The sequence below is a fragment of the Oncorhynchus keta genome, unplaced genomic scaffold, assembly GCF_023373465.1.
Source record: "Oncorhynchus keta strain PuntledgeMale-10-30-2019 unplaced genomic scaffold, Oket_V2 Un_contig_13747_pilon_pilon, whole genome shotgun sequence".
Lineage (NCBI taxonomy): Eukaryota > Metazoa > Chordata > Actinopteri > Salmoniformes > Salmonidae > Oncorhynchus > Oncorhynchus keta.
The window spans coordinates 124,265-146,768 of NW_026278332.1; the positions used below are offsets into that span (position 1 = coordinate 124,265).

A 22,504-nucleotide genomic window follows, 5' to 3' on the forward strand; every position below is an offset into this window, starting at 1 on the left:
GTACCATCTAGAACATCCTGATAGACAGGTAGGTACCATCTAGAACATTCTGATAGACAGGTAGGTACCATCTAGAACAGTCTGATAGACGGGTAGGTACCATCTAGAACATTCTGATAGACAGGTAGGTACCATCTAGAACAGTCTGATAGACGGGTAGGTACCATCTAGAACATCCTGATAGACAGGTAGGTACCATCTAGAACAGTCTGATCAACACCTGCCTGCAGACCATTCTGATAGACAGGTAGGTACCATCTAGAACAGTCTGATAGACGGGTAGGTACCATCTAGAACATCCTGATAGACAGGTAGGTACCATCTAGAACAGTCTGATCAACACCTGCCTGCAGACCATTCTGATAGACAGGTAGGTACCATCTAGAACAGTCTGATAGACGGGTAGGTACCATCTAGAACATCCTGATAGACAGGTAGGTACCATCTAGAACATTCTGATAGACAGGTAGGTACCATCTAGAACAGTCTGATAGACGGGTAGGTACCATCTAGACTTCAGTTGATGGGAAACTTTAAAAACCCCTGAACATCCTGATAGACAGGTAGGTACCATCTAGAACATCTAGAACACCTGCCTGCAGACCATTCTGATAGACAGGTAGGTACCATCTAGAACAGTCTGATAGACGGGTAGGTACCATCTAGAACAGTCTGATAGACAGGTAGGTACCATCTAGAACAGTCTGATAACAGGTACCATCTAGAACATTCTGATAGACAGGTAGGTACCATCTAGAACATTCTGATAGACAGGTAGGTACCATCTAGAACAGTCTGATAGACAGGTAGGTACCATCTAGAACAGTCTGATAGACAGGTAGGTACCATCTAGAACAGTCTGATTAGACAGGTAGGTACCATCTAGACCATTCTGATAGACAGGTAGGTACCATCTAGAACAGTCTGATAGACGGGTAGGTACCATCTAGAACAGTCTGATAGACAGGTAGGTACCATCTAGAACAGTCTGATAGACAGGTAGGTACCATCTAGAACATTCTGATAGACAGGTAGGTACCATCTAGAACATTCTGATAGACAGGTAGGTACCATCTAGAACATTCTGATAGACAGGTAGGTACCATCTAGAACATTCTGATAGACAGGTAGGTACCATCTAGAACATTCTGATAGACGGGTAGGTACCATCTAGAACATTCTGATAGACAGGTAGGTACCATCTAGAACATTCTGATAGACAGGTAGGTACCATCTAGAACATTCTGATAGACGGGTAGGTACCATCTAGAACATTCTGATAGACAGGTAGGTACCATCTAGAACATTCTGATAGACAGGTAGGTACCATCTAGAACATTCTGTTAGACGGGTAGGTACCATCTAGAACAGTCTGATAGACAGGTAGGTACCATCTAGAACAGTCTGATAGACAGGTAGGTACCATCTAGAACAGTCTGTTAGACGGGTAGGTACCACCTAGAACATTCTGATAGACGGGTAGGTACCATCTAGAACAGTCTGATAGACAGGTAGGTACCATCTAGAACATTCTGATAGACGGGTAGGTACCATCTAGAACAGTCTGATAGACAGGTAGGTACCATCTAGAACATTCTGATAGACAGGTAGGTACCATCTAGAACATTCTGTTAGACGGGTAGGTACCATCTAGAACAGTCTGATAGACAGGTAGGTACCATCTAGAACAGTCTGATAGACAGGTAGGTACCATCTAGAACAGTCTGATAGACAGGTAGGTACCATCTAGAACAGTCTGATAGACAGGTAGGTACCATCTAGAACAGTCTGATAGACAGGTAGGTACCATCTAGAACATTCTGATAGACGGGTAGGTACCATCTAGAACATTCTGATAGACGGGTAGGTACCATCTAGAACAGTCTGATAGACAGGAACCATCTAGAACATTCTGATAGACAGGTAGGTACCATCTAGAACATTCTGATAGACAGGTAGGTACCATCTAGAACAGTCTGATAGACAGGTAGGTACCATCTAGAACAGTCTGATAGACAGGTAGGTACCATCTAGAACATCTGATAGACGGGTAGGTACCATCTAGAGAACATTCTGATAGACAGGTAGGTACCATCTAGAACATTCAGGTTCTGATAGACGGGTAGGTACCATCTAGAACATTCTGATAGACAGGTAGGTACCATCTAGAACATTCTGATAGACAGGTAGGTACCATCTAGAACATTCTGATAGACAGGTAGGTACCATCTAGAACATTCTGATAGACAGGTAGGTACCATCTAGAACATTCTGATAGACAGGTAGGTACCATCTAGAACATTCTGTTAGACAGGTAGGTACCATCTAGAACATTCTGATAGACAGGTAGGTACCATCTAGAACATTCTGATAGACAGGTAGGTACCATCTAGAACATTCTGATAGACGGGTAGGTACCATCTAGAACATTCTGATAGACGGGTAGGTACCATCTAGAACATTCTGATAGACAGGTAGGTACCATCTAGAACATTCTGATAGACGGGTAGGTACCATCTAGAACATTCTGATAGACAGGTAGGTACCATCTAGAACATTCTGATAGACAGGTAGGTACCATCTAGAACATTCTGATAGACAGGTAGGTACCATCTAGAACATTCTGATAGACGGGTAGGTACCATCTAGAACATTCTGATAGACAGGTAGGTACCATCTAGAACATTCTGATAGACAGGTAGGTACCATCTAGAACATTCTGTTAGACGGGTAGGTACCACCTACTACAGAACGTTCTCATAAACCAGGTTTCCATCCAACCATTTCATGCGGATGAATTACCGGGCTCAGGAAAGAAGTCATGACGCGGCTGATGGAAACAGGAAATGCCGGTACAATTTTATTAATGCCGACAGACAATGTGTTTATTCAACATGGAATCTTTTTGTGTCTGTAAAATGAATTGTGTGATAAATTGCGGTGGGAAGTCTTTACCCAAACATATGTCGTGTGGTCCTCCCACTATGACTCAGGAAAGCATGCAGTTTATTAGTGTCCAGATGCACTATGTGATGAACTTCACAGGGTGCTGACAGTACAAGGTGATGAGCTTGATGCTGCTTTCCAATAAATAACTAAATGTTTTACCCAAATTAAACAATTTAAAGGCAATGCTACCAAATACTAATTGTGTGTATGTAACCTTCTGACCCATTGGGAATGTGATGAAAGAAATACAAGCTGAAATAAATCATTCTTTCTACTAATATTCTGACATTTCACATTCTTAAAATGAAGTGATCTTAACTGACCTAAAACAGGGAATTTCTACTAGGATTACATGTCAGGAATTGTGAAAAACTGAGTTTAAATGTATTTGGCTAAGGTGTATGTAAACTTCTGACTTCAACTGTATGTAACAGAGTTGTTGTCCTGGGTCCTGTTCAGTAGGTCTGGAACAGAGTGAAACTGGGAGGCACTATCTTAACGTGTCCAATAAGAAACTTGTAGATCTAGATATTTTTGTTGTGTACATGTTTGTTACTGACATGCTGCTTGTTGTATTGATGTAAGTTTTGCCTGGTTGATGTCATGTCTGAATCTGATGTTGCTTCTGTCTTGGTCCAGGCCCCCTGAAAAAGTTTTATTTCAACGAGACTAACCTGGTTAAATGAATCAAATAATTCACTCTGCTCTTTCTCTCCCTCATCTCTCTACCCTCCCTCCTGGTCTCTCTACCCTCCCTCACTCCACTCCCTCCTGGTCTCTCTACCCTCCCTCACTCCACTCCCTCCTGGTCTCTCTACCCTCCCTCACTCCACTCCCTCCTGGTCTCTCTACCCTCCCTCACTCCACTCCCTCCTGGTCTCTCTACCCTCCCTCACTCCACTCCCTCCTGGTCTCTCTACCCTCCCTCACTCCACTCCCTCCTGGTCTCTCTACCCTCCCTCACCCTCCCTCCTGGTCTCTCTACCCTCCCTCACTCCACTCCCTCCTGGTCTCTCTACCCTCCCTCACTCCACTCCCTCCTGGTCTCTCTACCCTCCCTCACTCCACTCCCTCCTGGTCTCTCCCCCCCTCCACTCCCTCCCTCCTGGTCTCTCTACCCTCCCTCACTCCACTCCCTCCTGGTCTCTCTACCCTCCCTCACTCCACTCCCTCCTGGTCTCTCTACCCTCCCTCCTCCACTCCCTCCTGGTCTCTCTACCCTCCCCCTCTGGTCTCCCTCCCTCCTGGTCTCTCTACCCTCACTCCCCTCCCTCCTGGTCTACCCCCTCTACTCCCTCCCTCCTGGTCTCTCTACCCTCCCTCCTCCACTCCCTCCTGGTCTCTCTACCCTCCCTCACTCCACTCCCTCCTGGTCTCTCTACCCTCCCTCACCCTCCCTCCCTCCTGGTCTCTCTACCCTCCCTCACTCCACTCCCTCCTGGTCTCTCTACCCTCCCTCACTCCCTCCTCCACTCCCTCCTGGTCTCTCTACCCTCCCTCACTCCACTCCCTCCTGGTCTCTCTACCCTCCCTCACCTCCCTCCACTCCCTCCTGGTCTCTCTAACCTCCCTCACTCCTCTCCCTCCTGGTCTCTCTACCCTCCCTCCTCCACTCCCTCCTGGTCTCTCTACCCTCCCTCACTCCACTCCCTCCTGGTCTCTCTACCCTCCCTCCCTCCACTCCTCCCCCTCACTCCACTCCCCTCCTGGTCTCTCTACCCTCCCACACTCCACTCCCTGGTCTCTCTACCCTCCCTCACTCCACTCCCTCCTGGTCTCTCTACCCTCCCCTCCACTCTCCCTCCCTCCTGGTCTCTCTACCCTCCCTCCTCCACTCCCTCCTGGTCTCTCTACCCTCCCTCACTCCCTCCCTCCCTCGTCTCTCTACCCTCCCTCCCTCCTGGTCTCTCTACCCTCCCTACCCTCCCTCCTGGTCTCTCTACCCCCACCCTCCTCCCTCCCTCCCTCGTCTCTCCCTACCCTCCCTTCCTCCTGGTCTCTCTACCCTCCCTCCCTCCTGGTCTCTCTACCCACCCTCACTCCACTCCCTCGTCTCTCTTCCCTCCCTCCCTTGTCTCTACCCTCCCTCCCTCGTCTCTCTATCCTCCCTTCCTCCTGGTCTCTCTACCCTCCCTCACTCCACTCCCTCGTCTCTCTTCCCTCCCTCCCTTGTCTCTCTACCCTCCCTCCCTCGTCTCTCTACCCTCCCTCCCTCCTGGTCTCTCTACCCTCCCTCACTCCACTCCCTCCTGGTCTCTCTACCCTCCCTCCCTCCCTCCCTCGTCTCTCTACCCTCCCTCCGTCTCTCTACCCTCCCTCCCTCCTGGTCTCTCTACCCACCCTCACTCCACTCCCTCGTCTCTCTTCCCTCCCTCCCTTGTCTCTCTACCCTCCCTCCCTCGTCTCTCTAACCTCCCTCCCTCCTGGTCTCTCTACCCTCCCTCCCTCCTGGTCTCTACACAGAGATCCCCAGGGTGCGGTGGCCCACGCCAAAGAGGTCATCTCTGACCTGCTGTGTAACCGCATCGACATCAGCCAGCTGGTTATCACCAAGGAGCTGACCCGCACAGCCCAGGAGTACACTGCCAAGCAGGCGCATGTGGAACTGGCCGAGAGGTAAGGAGGGAGAGATGGAGAGAGGCACAGAGAGAGGAGGAACATTGGAGGCTGTTACAGGGAGAAATGGGGTGGAAAGGCTCATTGTAATGGCTGGATTGGAACGGTTGATGGAAGCCCATCCAAATAAGTTGTTCTTTACCCTTGTTACCAGTTGATAACCTCTGACCCCTCTGCAGGATGAAGAAGAGAGACGCGGGTAGCGCCCCCCAACTGGGAGACAGAGTTCCCTATGTCATCATCAAAGCTGCCAAAGGAGTAGCAGCATACATGAAGTCTGAGGTTAGAACTGTGTGTGTCTGTCTATTGGAGGCTATTGGAAATATTCATGTGATTGTCGGTGTGTCGTGTAAAGGTATACATTAATTAACATTCACACAAATCATTACTATTGTGTGTGTAGGATCCAATCTATGTTCTGGAGAACAACATTCCCATTGACACCCAGTACTACCTGGAACAACAGCTCTCCAAGCCACTGCTCCGCATCTTTGAGCCCATCCTGGGAGAGAGCAAAGCAGAGAGCGTCTTACTGAGTGAGTCAACACACACACACACACACACACACACACACACACACACACACACACACACACACACACACACACACACACACACACACACACACACACACACACACAGGGTCTCTTCCTTTCTCTCGGCCCTCTCACTCACACACCCACACATGCACAAATACATACACCATCACTGCTGCTGCTATTAGACTAATTTCAGAAATAAAGTTGATTTGATGTGTGTTTCAGAGGGGGATCACACGCGCTGTAAGACTGTGTTGACCTCCAGGGTGGGGGGGCTCATGGCCTTCGCCACCAAGAGGAGCGCCTGTATCGGTTGCAGAGCAGTGCTGAAGGACGATGGTGAGAGAGAGTAATAATGTACTGTGTGTGTGTGTGTGTGTGTGTGTGTGTGTGTGTGTGTGTGTGTGTGTGTGTGTGTGTGTGTGTGTGTGTGTGTGTGTGTAAGTAATTTATCAGTTTGATGGATGGATTAGTGGGAACACACAGCCACAGTAGAAAGAGGATATTCCCACTGTGTGTTCCCACTAATCCATCCTCTTTCTATAGTAGCTGTGTGTTCCCACTAATCCATCCTCTTTCTATAGTAGCTGTGTGTTCCCACTAATCCATCCTCTTTCTATAGTAGCTGTGTGTTCCCACTAATCCATCCTCTTTCTACTGTAGCTGTGTGTTCCCACTAATCCATCCTCTTTCTATAGTAGCTGTGTGTTCCCACTAATCCATCCTCTTTCTACTGTGGCTGTGTGTTCCCACTAATCCATCCTCTTTCTATAGTAGCTGTGTGTTCCCACTAATCCATCCTCTTTCTACTGTAGCTGTGTGTTCCCACTAATCCATCCTCTTTCTACTGTAGCTGTGTGTTCCCACTAATCCATCCTCTTTCTATAGTAGCTGTGTGTTCCCACTAATCCATCCTCTTTCTACTGTAGCTGTGTGTTCCCACTAATCCATCCTCTTTCTACTGTAGCTGTGTGTTCCCACTAATCCATCCTCTTTCTACTGTAGCTGTGTGTTCCCACTAATCCATCCTCTTTCTACTGTAGCTGTGTGTTCCCACTAATCCATCCTCTTTCTATAGTAGCTGTGTGTTCCCACTAATCCATCCTCTTTCTACTGTAGCTGTGTGTTCCCACTAATCCATCCTCTTTCTACTGTAGCTGTGTGTTCCCACTAATCCATCCTCTTTCTACTGTAGCTGTGTGTTCCCACTAATCCATCCTCTTTCTACTGTAGCTGTGTGTTCCCACTAATCCATCCTCTTTCTACTGTAGCTGTGTGCTGTAGCTGTGTGTTCCCACTAATCCATCCTCTTTCTACTGTAGCTGTGTGTTCCCACTAATCCATCCTCTTTCTACTGTAGCTGTGTGTTCCCACTAATCCATCCTCTTTCTACTAGTAGCTGTGTGTTCCCACTAATCCATCCTCTTTCTACTGTAGCTGTGTGTTCCCACTAATCCATCTTTCTAGCTGTTGTTCCCACTAATCCATCCTCTTTCTATGTAGCTGTGTGTTCCCACTAATCCATCCTCTTTCTATAGTAGCTGTGTGTTCCCACTAATCCATCCTCTTTCTACTGTAGCTGTGTGTTCCCACTAATCCATCCTCTTTCTACAGCTGTGTGTTCCCACTAATCCATCCTCTTTCTGTAGCTGTGTGTTCCCACTAATCCATCCTCTTTCTACTGTAGCTGTGTGTTCCCACTAATCCATCCTCTTTCTACTGTAGCTGTGTGTTCCTAATCCATCCTCTTTCTACTGTAGCTGTGTGTTCCCACTAATCCATCCTCTTTCTACTGTAGCTGTGTGTTCCCACTAATCCATCCTCTTTCTACTGTAGCTGTGTGTTCCCACTAATCCATCCTCTTTCTACTGTAGCTGTGTGTTCCCACTAATCCATCCTCTTTCTACTAGTAGCTGTGTGTTCCCACTAATCCATCCTCTTTCTACTGTAGCTGTGTGTTCCCACTAATCCATCCTCTTTCTACTGTAGCTGTGTGTTCCCACTAATCCATCCTCTTTCTACTGTAGCTGTGTGTTCCCACTAATCCATCCTCTTTCTACTGTAGCTGTGTGTTCCCACTAATCCATCCTCTTTCTACTAGTAGCTGTGTGTTCCCACTAATCCATCCTCTTTCTACTGTAGTCCCACTAATCCATCCTCTTTCTACTGTAGCTGTGTGTTCCCACTAATCCATCCTCTTTCTACTGTAGCTGTGTGTTCCCACTAATCCATCCTCTTTCTACTGTAGCTGTGTGTTCCCACTCCAATCCTAATCCATCTTTCTTCTGTAGCTGTGTGTTCCCACTAATCCATCCTCTTTCTACTGTAGCTGTGTGTTCCCACTAATCCATCCTCTTTCTACTGTAGCTGTGTGTTCCCACTAATCCATCCTCTTTCTACTGTAGCTGTGTGTTCCCACTAATCCATCCTCTTTCTACTGTAGCTGTGTGTTCCCACTAATCCATCCTCTTTCTACTGTAGCTGTGTGTTCCCACTAATCCATCCTCTTTCTACTGTAGCTGTGTGTTCCCACTAATCCATCCTCTTTCTACTGTAGCTGTGTGTTCCCACTAATCCATCCTCTGTGTGTTTTCTCCTCTTTCTGTAGCTGTGTGTTCCCACTAATCCATCCTCTTTCTACTGTAGCTGTGTGTTCCCACTAATCCATCCTCTTTCTACTGTAGCTGTTAAAAAATGATTAAAAATCCATCCTCTTTCTACTGTAATAATTTCTGCTGTATTCGGGGCTGTTCCCACTAATCCATCCTCTTTCTATAGTAGCTGTGTGTTCCCACTAATCCATCCTCTTTCTATAGTAGCTGTGTGTTCCCACTAATCCATCCTCTTTCTACTGTAGCTGTGTGTTCCCACTAATCCATCCTCTTTCTACTGTAGCTGTGTGTTCCCACTAATCCATCCTCTTTCTACTGTAGCTGTGTGTTCCCACTAATCCATCCTCTTTCTACTGTAGCTGTGTGTTCCCACTAATCCATCCTCTTTCTACTGTAGCTGTGTGTTCCCACTAATCCATCCTCTTTCTACTGTAGCTGTGTGTTCCCACTAATCCATCCTCTTTCTACTGTAGCTGTGTGTTCCCACTAATCCATCCTCTTTCTACTGTAGCTGTGTGTTCCCACTAATCCATCCTCTTTCTACTGTAGCTGTGTGTTCCCACTAATCCATCCTCTTTCTACTGTAGCTGTGTGTTCCCACTAATCCATCCTCTTTCTACTGTAGCTGTGTGTTCCCACTAATCCATCCTCTTTCTACTGTAGCTGTGTGTTCCCACTAATCCATCCTCTTTCTTTAGCTACTAATCCAGCTGTGTGTTCCCACTAATCCATCCTCTTTCTACTGTAGCTGTGTGTTCCCACTAATCCATCCTCTTTCTACTGTAGCTGTGTGTTCCCACTAATCCATCCTCTTTCTACTGTAGCTGTGTGTTCCCACTAATCCATCCTCTTTCTACTGTAGCTGTGTGTTCCCACTAATCCATCCTCTTTCTACTGTAGCTGTGTGTTCCCACTAATCCATCCTCTTTCTACTGTAGCTGTGTGTTCCCACTAATCCATCCTCTTTCTACTGTAGCTGTGTGTTCCCACTAATCCATCCTCTTTCTACTGTAGCTGTGTGTTCCCACTAATCCATCCTCTTTCTACTGTAGCTGTGTGTTCCCACTAATCCATCCTCTTTCTACTGTAGCTGTGTGTTCCCACTAATCCATCCTCTTTCTATAGTAGCTGTGTGTTCCCACTAATCCATCCTCTTTCTATAGTAGCTGTGTGTTCCCACTAATCCATCCTCTTTCTACTGTAGCTGTGTGTTCCCACTAATCCATCCTCTTTCTACTGTAGCTGTGTGTTCCCACTAATCCATCCTCTTTCTACTGTAGCTGTGTGTTCCCACTAATCCATCCTCTTTCTACTGTAGCTGTGTGTTCCCACTAATCCATCCTCTTTCTACTGTAGCTGTGTGTTCCCACTAATCCATCCTCTTTCTACTGTAGCTGTGTGTTCCCACTAATCCATCCTCTTTCTACTGTAGCTGTGTGTTCCCACTAATCCATCCTCTTTCTACTGTAGCTGTGTGTTCCCACTAATCCATCCTCTTTCTACTGTAGCTGTGTGTTCCCACTAATCCATCCTCTTTCTACTGTAGCTGTGTGTTCCCACTAATCCATCCTCTTTCTACTGTAGCTGTGTGTTCCCACTAATCCATCCTCTTTCTATAGTAGCTGTGTGTTCCCACTAATCCATCCTCTTTCTATAGTAGCTGTGTGTTCCCACTAATCCATCCTCTTTCTACTGTAGCTGTGTGTTCCCACTAATCCGTCCTCTTTGTGTATGTGTTTAACTATGCCACAAGAATAGTAAACAAACATAGTCACAGGGTCAAATGCTATTTCTAGGGGGTTTAAGGTTAGGGTATGGGTTAGGGAAAATAGGATTTTGAATGGGTCTGAATTGTGTGTTAGGTTAGTTGTGTGTTTTGTAATCTCTGCTTTCCTCCCCACAGCGGCTGTGTGTGATTTCTGTAAGAAGAAGGAGTCGGAGCTGTACCAGAAAGAGGTACAATATATCAACCTGTTGTGTTAATCTGGGTCCTGTTCATTAGGCACTAATATATCAACCTGTTGTGTTAATCTGGGTCCTGTTCATTAGGCACTAATATATCAACCTGTTGTGTTAATCTGGGTCCTGTTCATTAGGCACTAATATATCAACCTGTTGTGTTAATCTGGGTCCTGTTCATTAGGCACTAATATATCAACCCTGTTGTGTTAATCTGGGTCCTGTTCATTAGGCACTAATATATCAACCTGTTGTGTTAATCTGGGTCCTGTTCATTGGGCACTAATATATCAACCTGTTCTGTTAATCTGGGTCCTGTTCATTAGGCACTAATATATCAACCTGTTCTGTTAATCTGGGTCCTGTTCATTGGGCACTAATATATCAACCCTGTTATGTTAATCTGGGTCCTGTTCATTGGACACTAATATATCAACCTGTTCTGTTAATCTGGGTCCTGTTCATTAGGCACTAATATATCAACCTATTCTGTTAATCTGGGTCCTGTTCATTAGGAACTAATATATCAACCTGTTCTGTTAATCTGGGTCCTGTTCATTAGGAACTAATATATCAACCTGTTCTGTTAATCTGGGTCCTGTTCATTAGGCACTAATATATCAACCTGTTGTGTTAATCTGGGTCCTGTTCATTAGGCACTAATATATCAACCTGTTGTGTTAATCTGGGTCCTGTTCATTGGGCACTAATATATCAACCTGTTCTGTTAATCTGGGTCCTGTTCATTAGGAACTAATATATCAACCTGTTATGTTAATCTGGGTCCTGTTCATTAGGCACTAATATATCAACCTGTTATGTTAATCTGGGTCCTGTTCATTGGGCACTAATATATCAACCCTGTTCTGTTAATCTGGGTCCTGTTCATTAGGCACTAATATATCAACATGTTCTGTTAATCTGGGTCCTGTTCATTAGGAGCAAATATATCAACCCTGTTCTGTTAATCTGATGCTAAATATTTAATGTAACAGGGATAATAGATGCGTACATTGGGGTGTGTCAAGGTGACGTGGTGATAACTACTTACTAATGGTGAATCCATCTGATAACTACACTGAACAAAAATATTAATTCAACATGGAAAGTGCTGGTCCCATGTTTCATGAGCTGAAATAAAAGATCACAGAAAAACCTTATTTCTCTCAAATTTTGGCCACCATTTTGTTTACATCCCTGTTTGTGAGCATTTCTCCTTTACCAATATAATCTATCCACTTGACAGGTGTGGCATATCAATAAACTGATTAAACAGCATGATCATTACACAGGTGCACCTTGTGCTAGGGATAATAAAAGGCCATTCTAATATATGCAGTTTTGTAAGTCGCTCTGGATAAGAGCGTCTGCTAAATGACTTAAATGTAATGTAAATGTCACACAACACAATGTCACATGGAGCGTGCAATTGGCATGATGACTGCAGGAATGACAACCAGAGCTGTTAGCAGAGAATTGAACGTGCATTTCTCTACCATAAGCCAAAGTTGTTTTTTATAGAATTTGGCAGTACATCCAACCGGCCTCACTACCGCAGACTACGTGGAACCACGCCAGCCCCCCGGGGGAGGGGTTTTAGTCTGTAATTAAGCCCTTTTGTGGGGAAAAACTCATTCTGATTGGTTGGACCTGGCTTTGCAGTGGGTGACCCTATGCCCACCCATGGTTGTACCCCTGCCCAGTCATGTGAAATCCATAGATTAGGGCCTAATGAATGTATTTCAATTGACTGATTTCCTCATATGAACTGTATCTCAGCAAAATCTTTGAAATTGTTGCATGTTGCGTTTTATATTTTTGTTCAGTGAACTTTAATGGTGAATTTCTCCTGATTTGTACTTACTAATGTTGAATCTCTCTGATTAATACTTACTAATGTTGAATCTCTCTGATTAATACTTACTAATGTTGAATCTCTCTGATTAATACTTACTAATGTTGAATCTCTCTGATTAATACTTACTAATGTTGAATCTCTCTGATTAATACTTACTAATGTTGAATCTCTCTGATTAATACTTACTAATGTTGAATCTCTCTGATTAATACTTACTAATGTTGAATCTCTCTGATTAATACTTACTAATGTTGAATCTCTCTGATTAATACTTACTAATGTTGAATCTCTCTGATTAATACTTACTAATGTTGAATCTCTCTGATTAATACTTACTAATGTTGAATCTCTCTGATTAATACTTACTAATGTTGAATCTCTCTGATTAATACTTACTAATGTTGAATCTCTCTGATTAATACTTACTAATGTTGAATCTCTCTGATTAATACTTACTAATGTTGAATCTCTCTGATTAATACTTACTAATGTTGAATCTCTGATTAATACTTACTAATGTTGAATCTCTCTGATTAATACTTACGAATGTTGAATCTCTCTGATTAATACTTACTAATGTTGAATCTCTGATTAATACTTACTAATGTTGAATCTCTCTGATTAATACTTACTAATGGTGAATCTCTCTGATTAATACTTACTAATGTTGAATCTCTCTGATTAATACTTACTAATGTTGAATCTCTCTGATTAATACTTACTAATGTTGAATCTCTCTGATTAATACTTACTAATGTTGAATCTCTGATTAATACTTACTAATGTTGAATCTCTCTGATTAATACTTACTAATGGTGAATCTCTCTGATTAATACTTACTAATGTTGAATCTCTCTGATTAATACTTACTAATGTTGAATCTCTCTGATTAATACTTACTAATGTTGAATCTCTCTGATTAATACTTACTAATGGTGAATCTCTCTGATTAATACTTACTAATGGTGAATCTCTCTGATTAATACTTACTAATGTTGAATCTCTCTGATTAATACTTACTAATGTTGAATCTCTCTGATTAATACTTACTAATGTTGAATCTCTCTGATTAATACTTACTAATGTTGAATCTCTCTGATTAATACTTACTAATGGTGAATCTCTCTGATTAATACTTACTAATGGTGAATCTCTCTGATTAATACTTACTAATGTTGAATCTCTCTGATTAATACTTACTAATGTTGAATCTCTCTGATTAATACTTACTAATGGTGAATCTCTCTGATTAATACTGACTAATGTTGAATCTCTCTGATTAATACTTACTAATGGTGAATCTCTTTGAATTCTAGATCTTACACTTAAGTACTCTGGAGGAGCGCTTCTCTCGACTGTGGACACAGTGTCAACGCTGTCAGGGCTCTCTCCATGAGGATGTGCTCTGTACCAGGTACACACACACACACACACACACACACACACACACACCACACACCACACACCACACACACAGATGTGTGTGTTTGAAAGTTACTTTCCCGGTACATTGTTAATGTGACTCTCACAGGGTGATGTCAAGCTCCAAGTTTGTTTACAATCTGAAGATAACTTCAGTAAATAAATACATAGGTGACATTTCTGAAACAGGAGATACTCTATATTCACTTCTGACATGGGAGATACTCTATATTCACTTCTGAAATGGGAGATACTCTATATTCACTTCTGAAATGCGAGATACTCTATATTCACTTCTGACATGGGAGATACTCTATATTCACTTCTGACATGGGAGATACTCTATATTCACTTCTGACATGGGAGATACTCTATATTCACTTCTGAAATGGGAGATACTCTATATTCACTTCTGAAATGGGAGATACTCTATATTCACTTCTGAAATGCGAGATACTCTATATTCACTTCTGAAATGGGAGATACTCTATATTCACTTCTGAAATGCGAGATACTCTATATTCACTTCTGAAATGGGAGATACTCTATATTCACTTCTGAAATGCGAGATACTCTATATTCACTTCTGAAATGCGAGATACTCTATATTCACTTCTGACATGGGAGATACTCTATATTCACTTCTGACATGGGAGATACTCTATATTCACTTCTGAAATGCGAGATACTCTATATTCACTTCTGAAATGGGAGATACTCTATATTCACTTCTGAAATGGGAGATACTCTATATTCACTTCTGAAATGGGAGATACTCTATATTCACTTCTGAAATGGGAGATGCTCTATATTCACTTCTGACATGGGAGATACTCTATATTCACTTCTGACATGGGAGATACTCTATATTCACTTCTGACATGGGAGATACTCTATATTCACTTCTGAAATGCGAGATACTCTATATTCACTTCTGACATGGGAGATACTCTATATTCACTTCTGACATGGGAGATACTCTATATTCACTTCTGAAATGGGAGATACTCTATATTCACTTCTGACATGGGAGATACTCTATATTCACTTCTGAAATGGGAGATACTCTATATTCACTTCTGACATGGGAGATACTCTATATTCACTTCTGAAATGGGAGATACTCTATATTCACTTCTGACATGGGAGATACTCTATATTCACTTCTGACATGGGAGATACTCTATATTCACTTCTGACATGGGAGATACTCTATATTCACTTCTGACATCAAAAACATTGTAACCAAGCTGTCAGAGCAGCAGTCCCTTATAAAGCATGGGCTGAGGCACACCCAAACCTTTTTGTAGGTTCTGACGGACGGTAAACTGTATAAAAAGAAAGTTGCACACTGTATTGGTTGCATTACGTTTCTGGGAGCATATCTCCTGTGAAAATAGCAAAAATTGTCCCATAACAAAGATCCACTACAATATTTTACAGTAGGTATGGGGTTCTGTTCTGCTGATGCATTCTCATTTAGACGCCTCCCCTGGTGGGCGTGGCCAAAGAGCTCTATTTTCATGGATCTTTGATGTTATGAGGCTATTTTGCTTCCACTGTTCTTGGGGCCCCTTGTTAAGGCCAGGGGGATAATGTACTTCACCAAGTACCAGGATATTTTTGGCAAAAACCTGGTTGCCTCTGCCAGGAGGCTGAAACTTGGCCACAAGTGGATCTTCCAGCAAGACAAAAACCACAAGCACACATCAAAATCCACAAATACATTTTTATTGGCCACTAAATCAACATTTTGCAATGGCCATCTCAGTCTCCAGACTTCAAAGCCATTTGAAAACCTGTGGTTTGAATTGAAGAGGGCAGTCCATATGCACAGACAAAGGATATCAGGGATCTGGAAGCATTCTGTCTGGAGGAATGGTCTAAAATCACTCATATTGGATTCTCCAACTCATAAAACCTTTTAGAAAAAGGCTCAGTACCTTTAACCCTCATGAGGTATTGTAAAGGGGAGAAAAAAACCTATTACCTAAATCAAAATCTCTTTCTCTGAGCAATGATATAAGCATAAAATAATATTAATCCCCATGTTTATGGAGCATACAGCATTTTAATTATTTTATACATTTTTGCTCATCTTTATCAAGGTTGTCAATAATTTAGGACCCCACTGTATATATGATATTATTTATAAGTAAATGTTGCTGTGTCTCCCTCTATCTAGCCGGGACTGTCCCATATTCTACATGAGGAAGAAGGTGCAGAAAGATCTGGATGATCAGGAGAAGCTGGTGTCTCGCTTTGGATGGTGAGAGGCAGAACCAACCGAGACTCCATATTCACCGGCTCCCCTCTCTCTCTCCCCACTCTTTCTCAGACTCTCTCCCTCTCCTTGAAAGGATTTGTACTGTATTTTCTTCTTGTAAGAATTGTAAATGTTACACTTTTTTCTTGAATTATGAATCTAAATAAATTACATCTTTTTGTAGAAATGTGTCTTACCATAGTTGTCTGTCTTCAGTCTAGAAGATCTCAGTTGCATTGAACTAAAAGTATGGTGGTGGATGTTGTAGTATGTTGAGTACGAAAAGTGAATAACCAATGCAAAGCAGCAGTCGTTTTTTACTAAACACTTCTAATAGGCTACATTCCCATGCCATGTGTTATGATAGACTGTATTTCTGAAGCATCTCCGTAGGAGTTGTGATCCAGGATAGGGTTTGCAAAGGGAGGGTATACAGTACTCAGACGTTTTACAGTCTTATTCTAAAATGGTTTAAATCGTCCCCCGCCTCAATCTACACACAATACTCCGTAATGACAAAGCAAAAAAACAGTTTTCATACAAATGTATACAAAATAAGAAACTGAAATATCTCATTTATATAAGTATTCAGACCCTTTACTCAATACTTTGTTGAAGCACCTTTGGCAGAGTTTACAGCCTCGAGTCTTCTTGGGTATGACACTACAAGCTTGACAGCTGTATTTGGGGGCTTTCTCCCATTCTTCTCTGCAGATCCTCTAAACCTCTGTCAGGTTGGATGGGGAAAGTCGATGCACAGCTATTTTCATGTCTCTCCAGAGATGGATCAGGTTCAAGTCCGGGCTCTGGCTGGGCCACTCAAGGACATTCAGAGACTTGTCCCAAAGCCACTCCTGCGTTCTCTTGACTGTGTGCTTAGGGTCATTGTCCTGTTGGAAGGTGACCCTTTGCCCCAGTCTGAGGTCCTGAGCGCTCTGAAGCCGATTTTCATCAAGGATCTCTGACCTCATCTTTCCTGACTAGTCTCCCGGTCTCTGCCGCTGAAAAACATCCCCACAGCATGATGCTGCCACCATGCTTCACCGTAGGGATGGTGTCAGGTTTCCTTTTATCAGACCAGAGAATCTTGTTTGTCATGGTCTGAGAGTCCTTTCGGTGCCTTTTGGAAAACTCCAAGAGGACTGTCATGTGCTTTTTTACTGAGGAGTGGCTTCTGTCTGGCCACTCTACCATAAAGGCCTGATTGGTGGAGTGCTGCAGAGATGGTTGTCCTTCTGGAATGTTCTCCCATCTCCACAGAGGAACTCTGGAGCTCTGTCAGACTGACCATCAGTTTCATGGTCACATCCCTGAACAAGGCCCTGCTCCCCAGACTGCTCAGTTTGCCGGGCAGCCAGCTCTTGGAAGAGTCTTGGTGGTTCCAAACTTCTTCCATTTAAGAGTGATGGAGGCCACTGTGGTCTTGGGGACCTTCAATGCTGCAGTAATATTTTGGTAGCCTTCCCCAGGTCTGTGTCTCGACACAATCTTCTCTCTGAGCTCTACCAACAACTCCTTTGACCTCATGGCTTGGTTTTTGCTCTGACATGAACTGTCAACTGTGGGATCTTATATAGCCAGGTGTGTGCCTTTCCAAATCATGTCCAATCAATTGAATTTACCACAGGTGGACTCCAAGTTGTAGAAACATCCCAAGGATGATCTATAGAAACAGGATACACAAGCTCTCATAGCAAAGGGTGTAAATACTTCTGTTTTTTATTTGTAATAAATTAGCAAAAAATCTAAACCTGTTTTTGCATTGTCATTACGGGGTATTGCATGTAGATTGAGGACATTTTTGTTTGATACATTTCAGAATAAGGTCGTAACCTTCAAAATGTGGAAAAAAGGAAGGGGCTCTGAATACTTAACAAATGCACTGTATTACGGATAACTTTCTAAATTTACCAGTAAACTACCAGAATGTTGGTATTTTTCAAGGATTATATGTAATCTATCACAAGACCTATAGTGGCCCTTTTGGGTACTTCAGATTATCACGAGTCTAACTATCTCTGGCCCTTGTTGAAATTGTTAAATGAGATGATTTTCACATTTTTTAAAATCATGACAAAGCTGTAAAATATCCTAAATATAAACCATTTATTTAGTAAATACCATTATTTGTGTTTAATGAAGGTTTCAGCGTGAAATATCCTTTATAGTTTCTATGACGCCCATTTATTTGACAGTGTATTTCTTTTGTCAATATTTTGGCATCAAACTGGTGGCAGTTGGGGGGAAAAGTAAATAGTTGCAGAAGTAATTGAAAATAATGTCATTGTTGATTAGATATTTTGAATTAGGCTATTTTCTCTTGAACGATATGGTCCATCTACTACAAACTAATGGACCATATGGACATAGTACTTCAGTCTGTTTTTTCACTGACAGCTGTAAGCTGCTGTATTGTCAAGCAGCGGTGCTGTTCTAGTGATTTATTCCAGGAAGGCTGCACACTACACTTTCACTTTAGTATCTTACCTAAATGTTTTCTGATCTAAATTCCCTTTTGTAGCTTTGGGAGGTACAGTGCCTCCAGAAAGTATTCAAGCACCTTTACTTTTTCTACATTTAGTTACAGCCTGAGAGAAAAGAAAAACCTGCACACTGCTCTTCTGAGTATCGGCCTTAAGGCCTTTGCCAGAGCTTTTGAGTGTTTTTCATTTGCACTCTTATGTAGACATTGCTCCACCCACATCTGTTGAATGGGGTTGGAGTCTAGGGAAAATAAACATGTTTCGTTACCAAATATAACAGTGTGCACATAAAATATATTAAACACGTCTGTAAAACCACAATGAGGACATCGACCTATTAAGTAAGTGAATAATCCATGTCGTTTCTCCTGATTGTTCACTAATTCTCTGTTTGGGTGTGTCGTGAAAAGTCTACACAGGGACCCTAAATCAATTTGAAATGAATAATTATTTATCAGTGCGCTGGAGAGGTTTCAACCAACTCAATGGACCAAGTACACATGTCAATCAGGAGCTCCCCCGGGGCAGTCTCGTTAGTTCTTTATAGTACACATGTCAATCAGGAGCTCCCCCGGGGCAGTCTCGTTAGTTCTTTATAGTACACATGTCAATCAGGAGCTCCCCCGGGGCAGTCTCGTTAGTTCTTTATAGTACACATGTCAATCAGGAGCTCCCCCGGGGCAGTCTCGTTAGTTCTTTATAGTACACATGTCAATCAGGAGCTCCCCCGGGGCAGTCTCGTTAGTTCTTTATAGTACAGACAAGTCATATTTGTGTGATTTAGCTAATTAATTCATTATTGACGTTTGCTTCATGTGACCTAACAATACTGGGTCATACATGTGACTGACCAATACCTCACAAGGCTTCTCTAAAACGGAGACCTTGAAACTGATTTTACATTCTCAAAAACAGGGTTTGGGCGTACTGCCAAATTGCAGATACTGATAGTGAGGATTTGTTCAGTCACTTGCATGAACACAGAAATTGGTTAAAATTGGTTATTAGAAAAGCACATGAATAGAACACAAACATAAAATGTTCCGTCACATGAGAACGAGAGGTTTTACCTACATAACACAACCCACATGGACATTTAATCATGTAGATAACAACATGGGTGGAGGTGCACATAATGCCATTTATTTGGAACCTTTTTCCTGTGTGTGTTTGGCAGAAATATTCACACTTCATCACATTGTTGCACTGTGCTGTATGTTACCCTTTCTATCAGCTTATAATATAAACTACAATGTGAAAGCTACTGTTTACGTGACTGTTAATCATGTCAGCACATGTAACAGCAGTTTCTATCAGCTTATAATATAAACTACAATGTGAAAGCTACTGTTTACGTGACTGTTAATCATGTCAGCACATGTAACAGCAGTTTCTATCAGCTTATAATATAAACTACAATTGAAAACTGTTAATCAAGCACATGTAACAGCAGTTTCTATCAGCTTATAATATAAACTACAATGTAAAGCTACTGTTTACGTGACTGTTAATCATGTCAGCACATGTAACAGCAGTTTCTATCAGTTTATAATATAAACTACAATGTGAAAGCTACTGTTTACATGATAATGTCAGCACATGTAACAGCAAACTACACATGACATTTAAAGCATGTACTAAACTACAATTTACTGTTTAACATGACTGTTAATCATGTCAGCACATGTAAGCCAGCTTATAATATAAACTTGGCTACCTGTTTTGACTGTTAATCATGTCAGTTTTATGTGTCAGTGTAACAGCAGTTTCTATCAGCTTATAATATAAACTACAATTCACTGTTCACATGACTGTTAACATGTCAGCACATGTAGTTTCTATACTTATAATATAAACTACAATGTGAAAGCTCCTGTTCTATCAGCTTATAATATAAACTACAATGTGAAAGCTACTGTTTACATGACTGTTAATCATGTCAGCACATGTAACAGCAGTTTCTATCAGCTTATAATATAAACTACAATGTGAAAGCTACTGTTTACGTGACTGTTAATCATGTCAGCACATGTAACAGCAGTTTCTATCAGCTTATAATATAAACTACAATGTGAAAGCTACTGTTTACGTGACTGTTAATCATGTCAGCACATGTAACAGCAGTTTCTATGAGTTTATAATATAAAGTACAATGTGAAAGCTACTGTTTAACATGACTGTTAATCATGTCAGCACATGTAACAGCAGTTTCTATGAGTTTATAATATAAAGTACAATGTGAAAGCTACTGTTTAACATGACTGTTAATCATGTCAGCACATGTAACAGCAGTTTCTATGAGTTTATAATATAAACTGTACTGTTAATCATGTGCACATGTAAAGCTACTGTTTACAATGAAAGCTACTGACTGTTAATCATGTCAGCACATGTAACAGCAGTTTCTATGAGTTTATAATATAAAGTACCATGATGAAAGCTACTTTTTACGTGACTGTTAATTATGTCAGCACATGTAACAGCAGTTTCTATGAGTTTATAATATAAAGTACAATGTGAAAGCTACTGTTTACGTGACTGTTAATCATGTCAGCACATGTAACAGCAGTTTCCAGACCCTTTTTTTGTTCCTTATACTTCCTCTCCCCAATTCACTTAAACTATACTGCTTTATTTCCTATGAGCTTCACCAGAGTACCACCTAGTGGCTGGGATACAACTCTATGGGCTTCACCAGAGTACCACCTAGTGGCTGGGATACAACTCTATGGGCTTCACCAGAGTACCACCTAGTGGCTGGGATACAACTCTATGGCTTCACCAGAGTACCACCTAGTGGCTGGGATACAACTCTATGGCTTCACCAGAGTACCACCTAGTGGCTGGGATACAACTCTATGGGCTTCACCAGAGTACCACCTAGTGGCTGGGATACAACTCTATGGGCTTCACCAGAGTACCACCTAGTGGCTGGGATACAACTCTATGGCTTCACCAGAGTACCACCTAGTGGCTGGGATACAACTATGGGCTTCACCAGAGTACCCCCTAGTGGCTGGGATACAACTCTATGGGCTTCACCAGAGTACCACCTAGTGGCTGGGATACAACTCTATGGCTTCACCAGAGTACCCCCTAGTGGCTGGGATACAACTCTATGGCTTCACCAGAGTACCACCTAGTGGCTGGGATACAACTCTATGGGCTTCACCAGAGTACCACCTAGTGGCTGGGATACAACTACCCCTAGTGGCTGGGCTTCACCAGAGTACCCCTAGTGGCTGGGATACAACTCTATGGGCTTCACCAGAGTACCACCTAGTGGCTGGGATACAACTCTATGGCTTCACCAGAGTACCACCTAGTGGCTGGGATACAACTATGGGCTTCACCAGAGTACCCCCTAGTGGCTGGGATACAACTCTATGGCTTCACCAGAGTACCACCTAGTGGCTGGGATACAACTCTATGGGCTTCACCAGAGTACCACCTAGTGGCTGGGATACAACTCTATGGCTTCACCAGAGTACCACCTAGTGGCTGGGATACAACTCTATGGGCTTCACCAGAGTACCACCTAGTGGCTGGGATACAACTCTATGGGCTTCACCAGAGTACCACCTAGTGGCTGGGATACAACTCTATGGGCTTCACCAGAGTACCACCTAGTGGCTGGGATACAACTCTATGGGCTTCACCAGAGTACCACCTAGTGGCTGGGATACAACTCTATGGGCTTCACCAGAGTACCACCTAGTGGCTGGGATACAACTCTATGGGCTTCACCAGAGTACCACCTAGTGGCTGGGATACAACTCTATGGGCTTCACCAGAGTACC

At 42.7% G+C, this 22,504-nt stretch overlaps 1 protein-coding gene and 2 long non-coding RNA genes across 13 annotated transcripts in view; 2 read left to right on the forward strand and 1 right to left on the reverse strand.

Annotated features, from left to right (window-relative positions):
• pold1 (polymerase (DNA directed), delta 1, catalytic subunit) overlaps positions 1-18,358 on the forward strand; it is a 54,764-nt gene extending 36,406 nt beyond the window's left edge. For both annotated transcript variants that reach the window (XM_052501472.1, XM_052501473.1), the window contains 7 exons: positions 5,413-5,565; positions 5,745-5,847; positions 5,969-6,101; positions 6,330-6,443; positions 10,620-10,672; positions 13,850-13,947; positions 16,141-18,358. In XM_052501472.1, coding sequence (XP_052357432.1) covers positions 5,413-5,565; positions 5,745-5,847; positions 5,969-6,101; positions 6,330-6,443; positions 10,620-10,672; positions 13,850-13,947; positions 16,141-16,228 — 742 coding nt within the window. In that variant the 3' untranslated portion in view covers positions 16,229-18,358. The remainder of the gene's footprint in view (positions 1-5,412; positions 5,566-5,744; positions 5,848-5,968; positions 6,102-6,329; positions 6,444-10,619; positions 10,673-13,849; positions 13,948-16,140) is intronic.
• LOC127918202 (uncharacterized) lies at positions 1,003-3,909 on the forward strand. 10 transcript variants are annotated; one of them, XR_008099451.1, is made up of 5 exons: positions 1,003-1,227; positions 1,260-1,831; positions 1,956-2,019; positions 2,379-2,506; positions 2,571-3,909. It is a non-coding gene; the product is annotated as an uncharacterized LOC127918202 (long non-coding RNA). The 10 variants fall into 10 exon arrangements; XR_008099452.1 differs by having other exon boundaries at positions 2,379-2,478; positions 2,511-3,909; XR_008099454.1 differs by having other exon boundaries at positions 1,260-1,479; positions 1,704-1,831; positions 2,379-3,909.
• On the reverse strand, positions 10,689-12,683 carry LOC127918204 (uncharacterized). Its single transcript, XR_008099459.1, has 3 exons — positions 11,584-12,683; positions 10,924-11,159; positions 10,689-10,828 (listed from the first exon to the last, which is right to left on the reverse strand). It is a non-coding gene; the product is annotated as an uncharacterized LOC127918204 (long non-coding RNA).
• Positions 18,359-22,504: the final 4,146 nt, after the last annotated feature.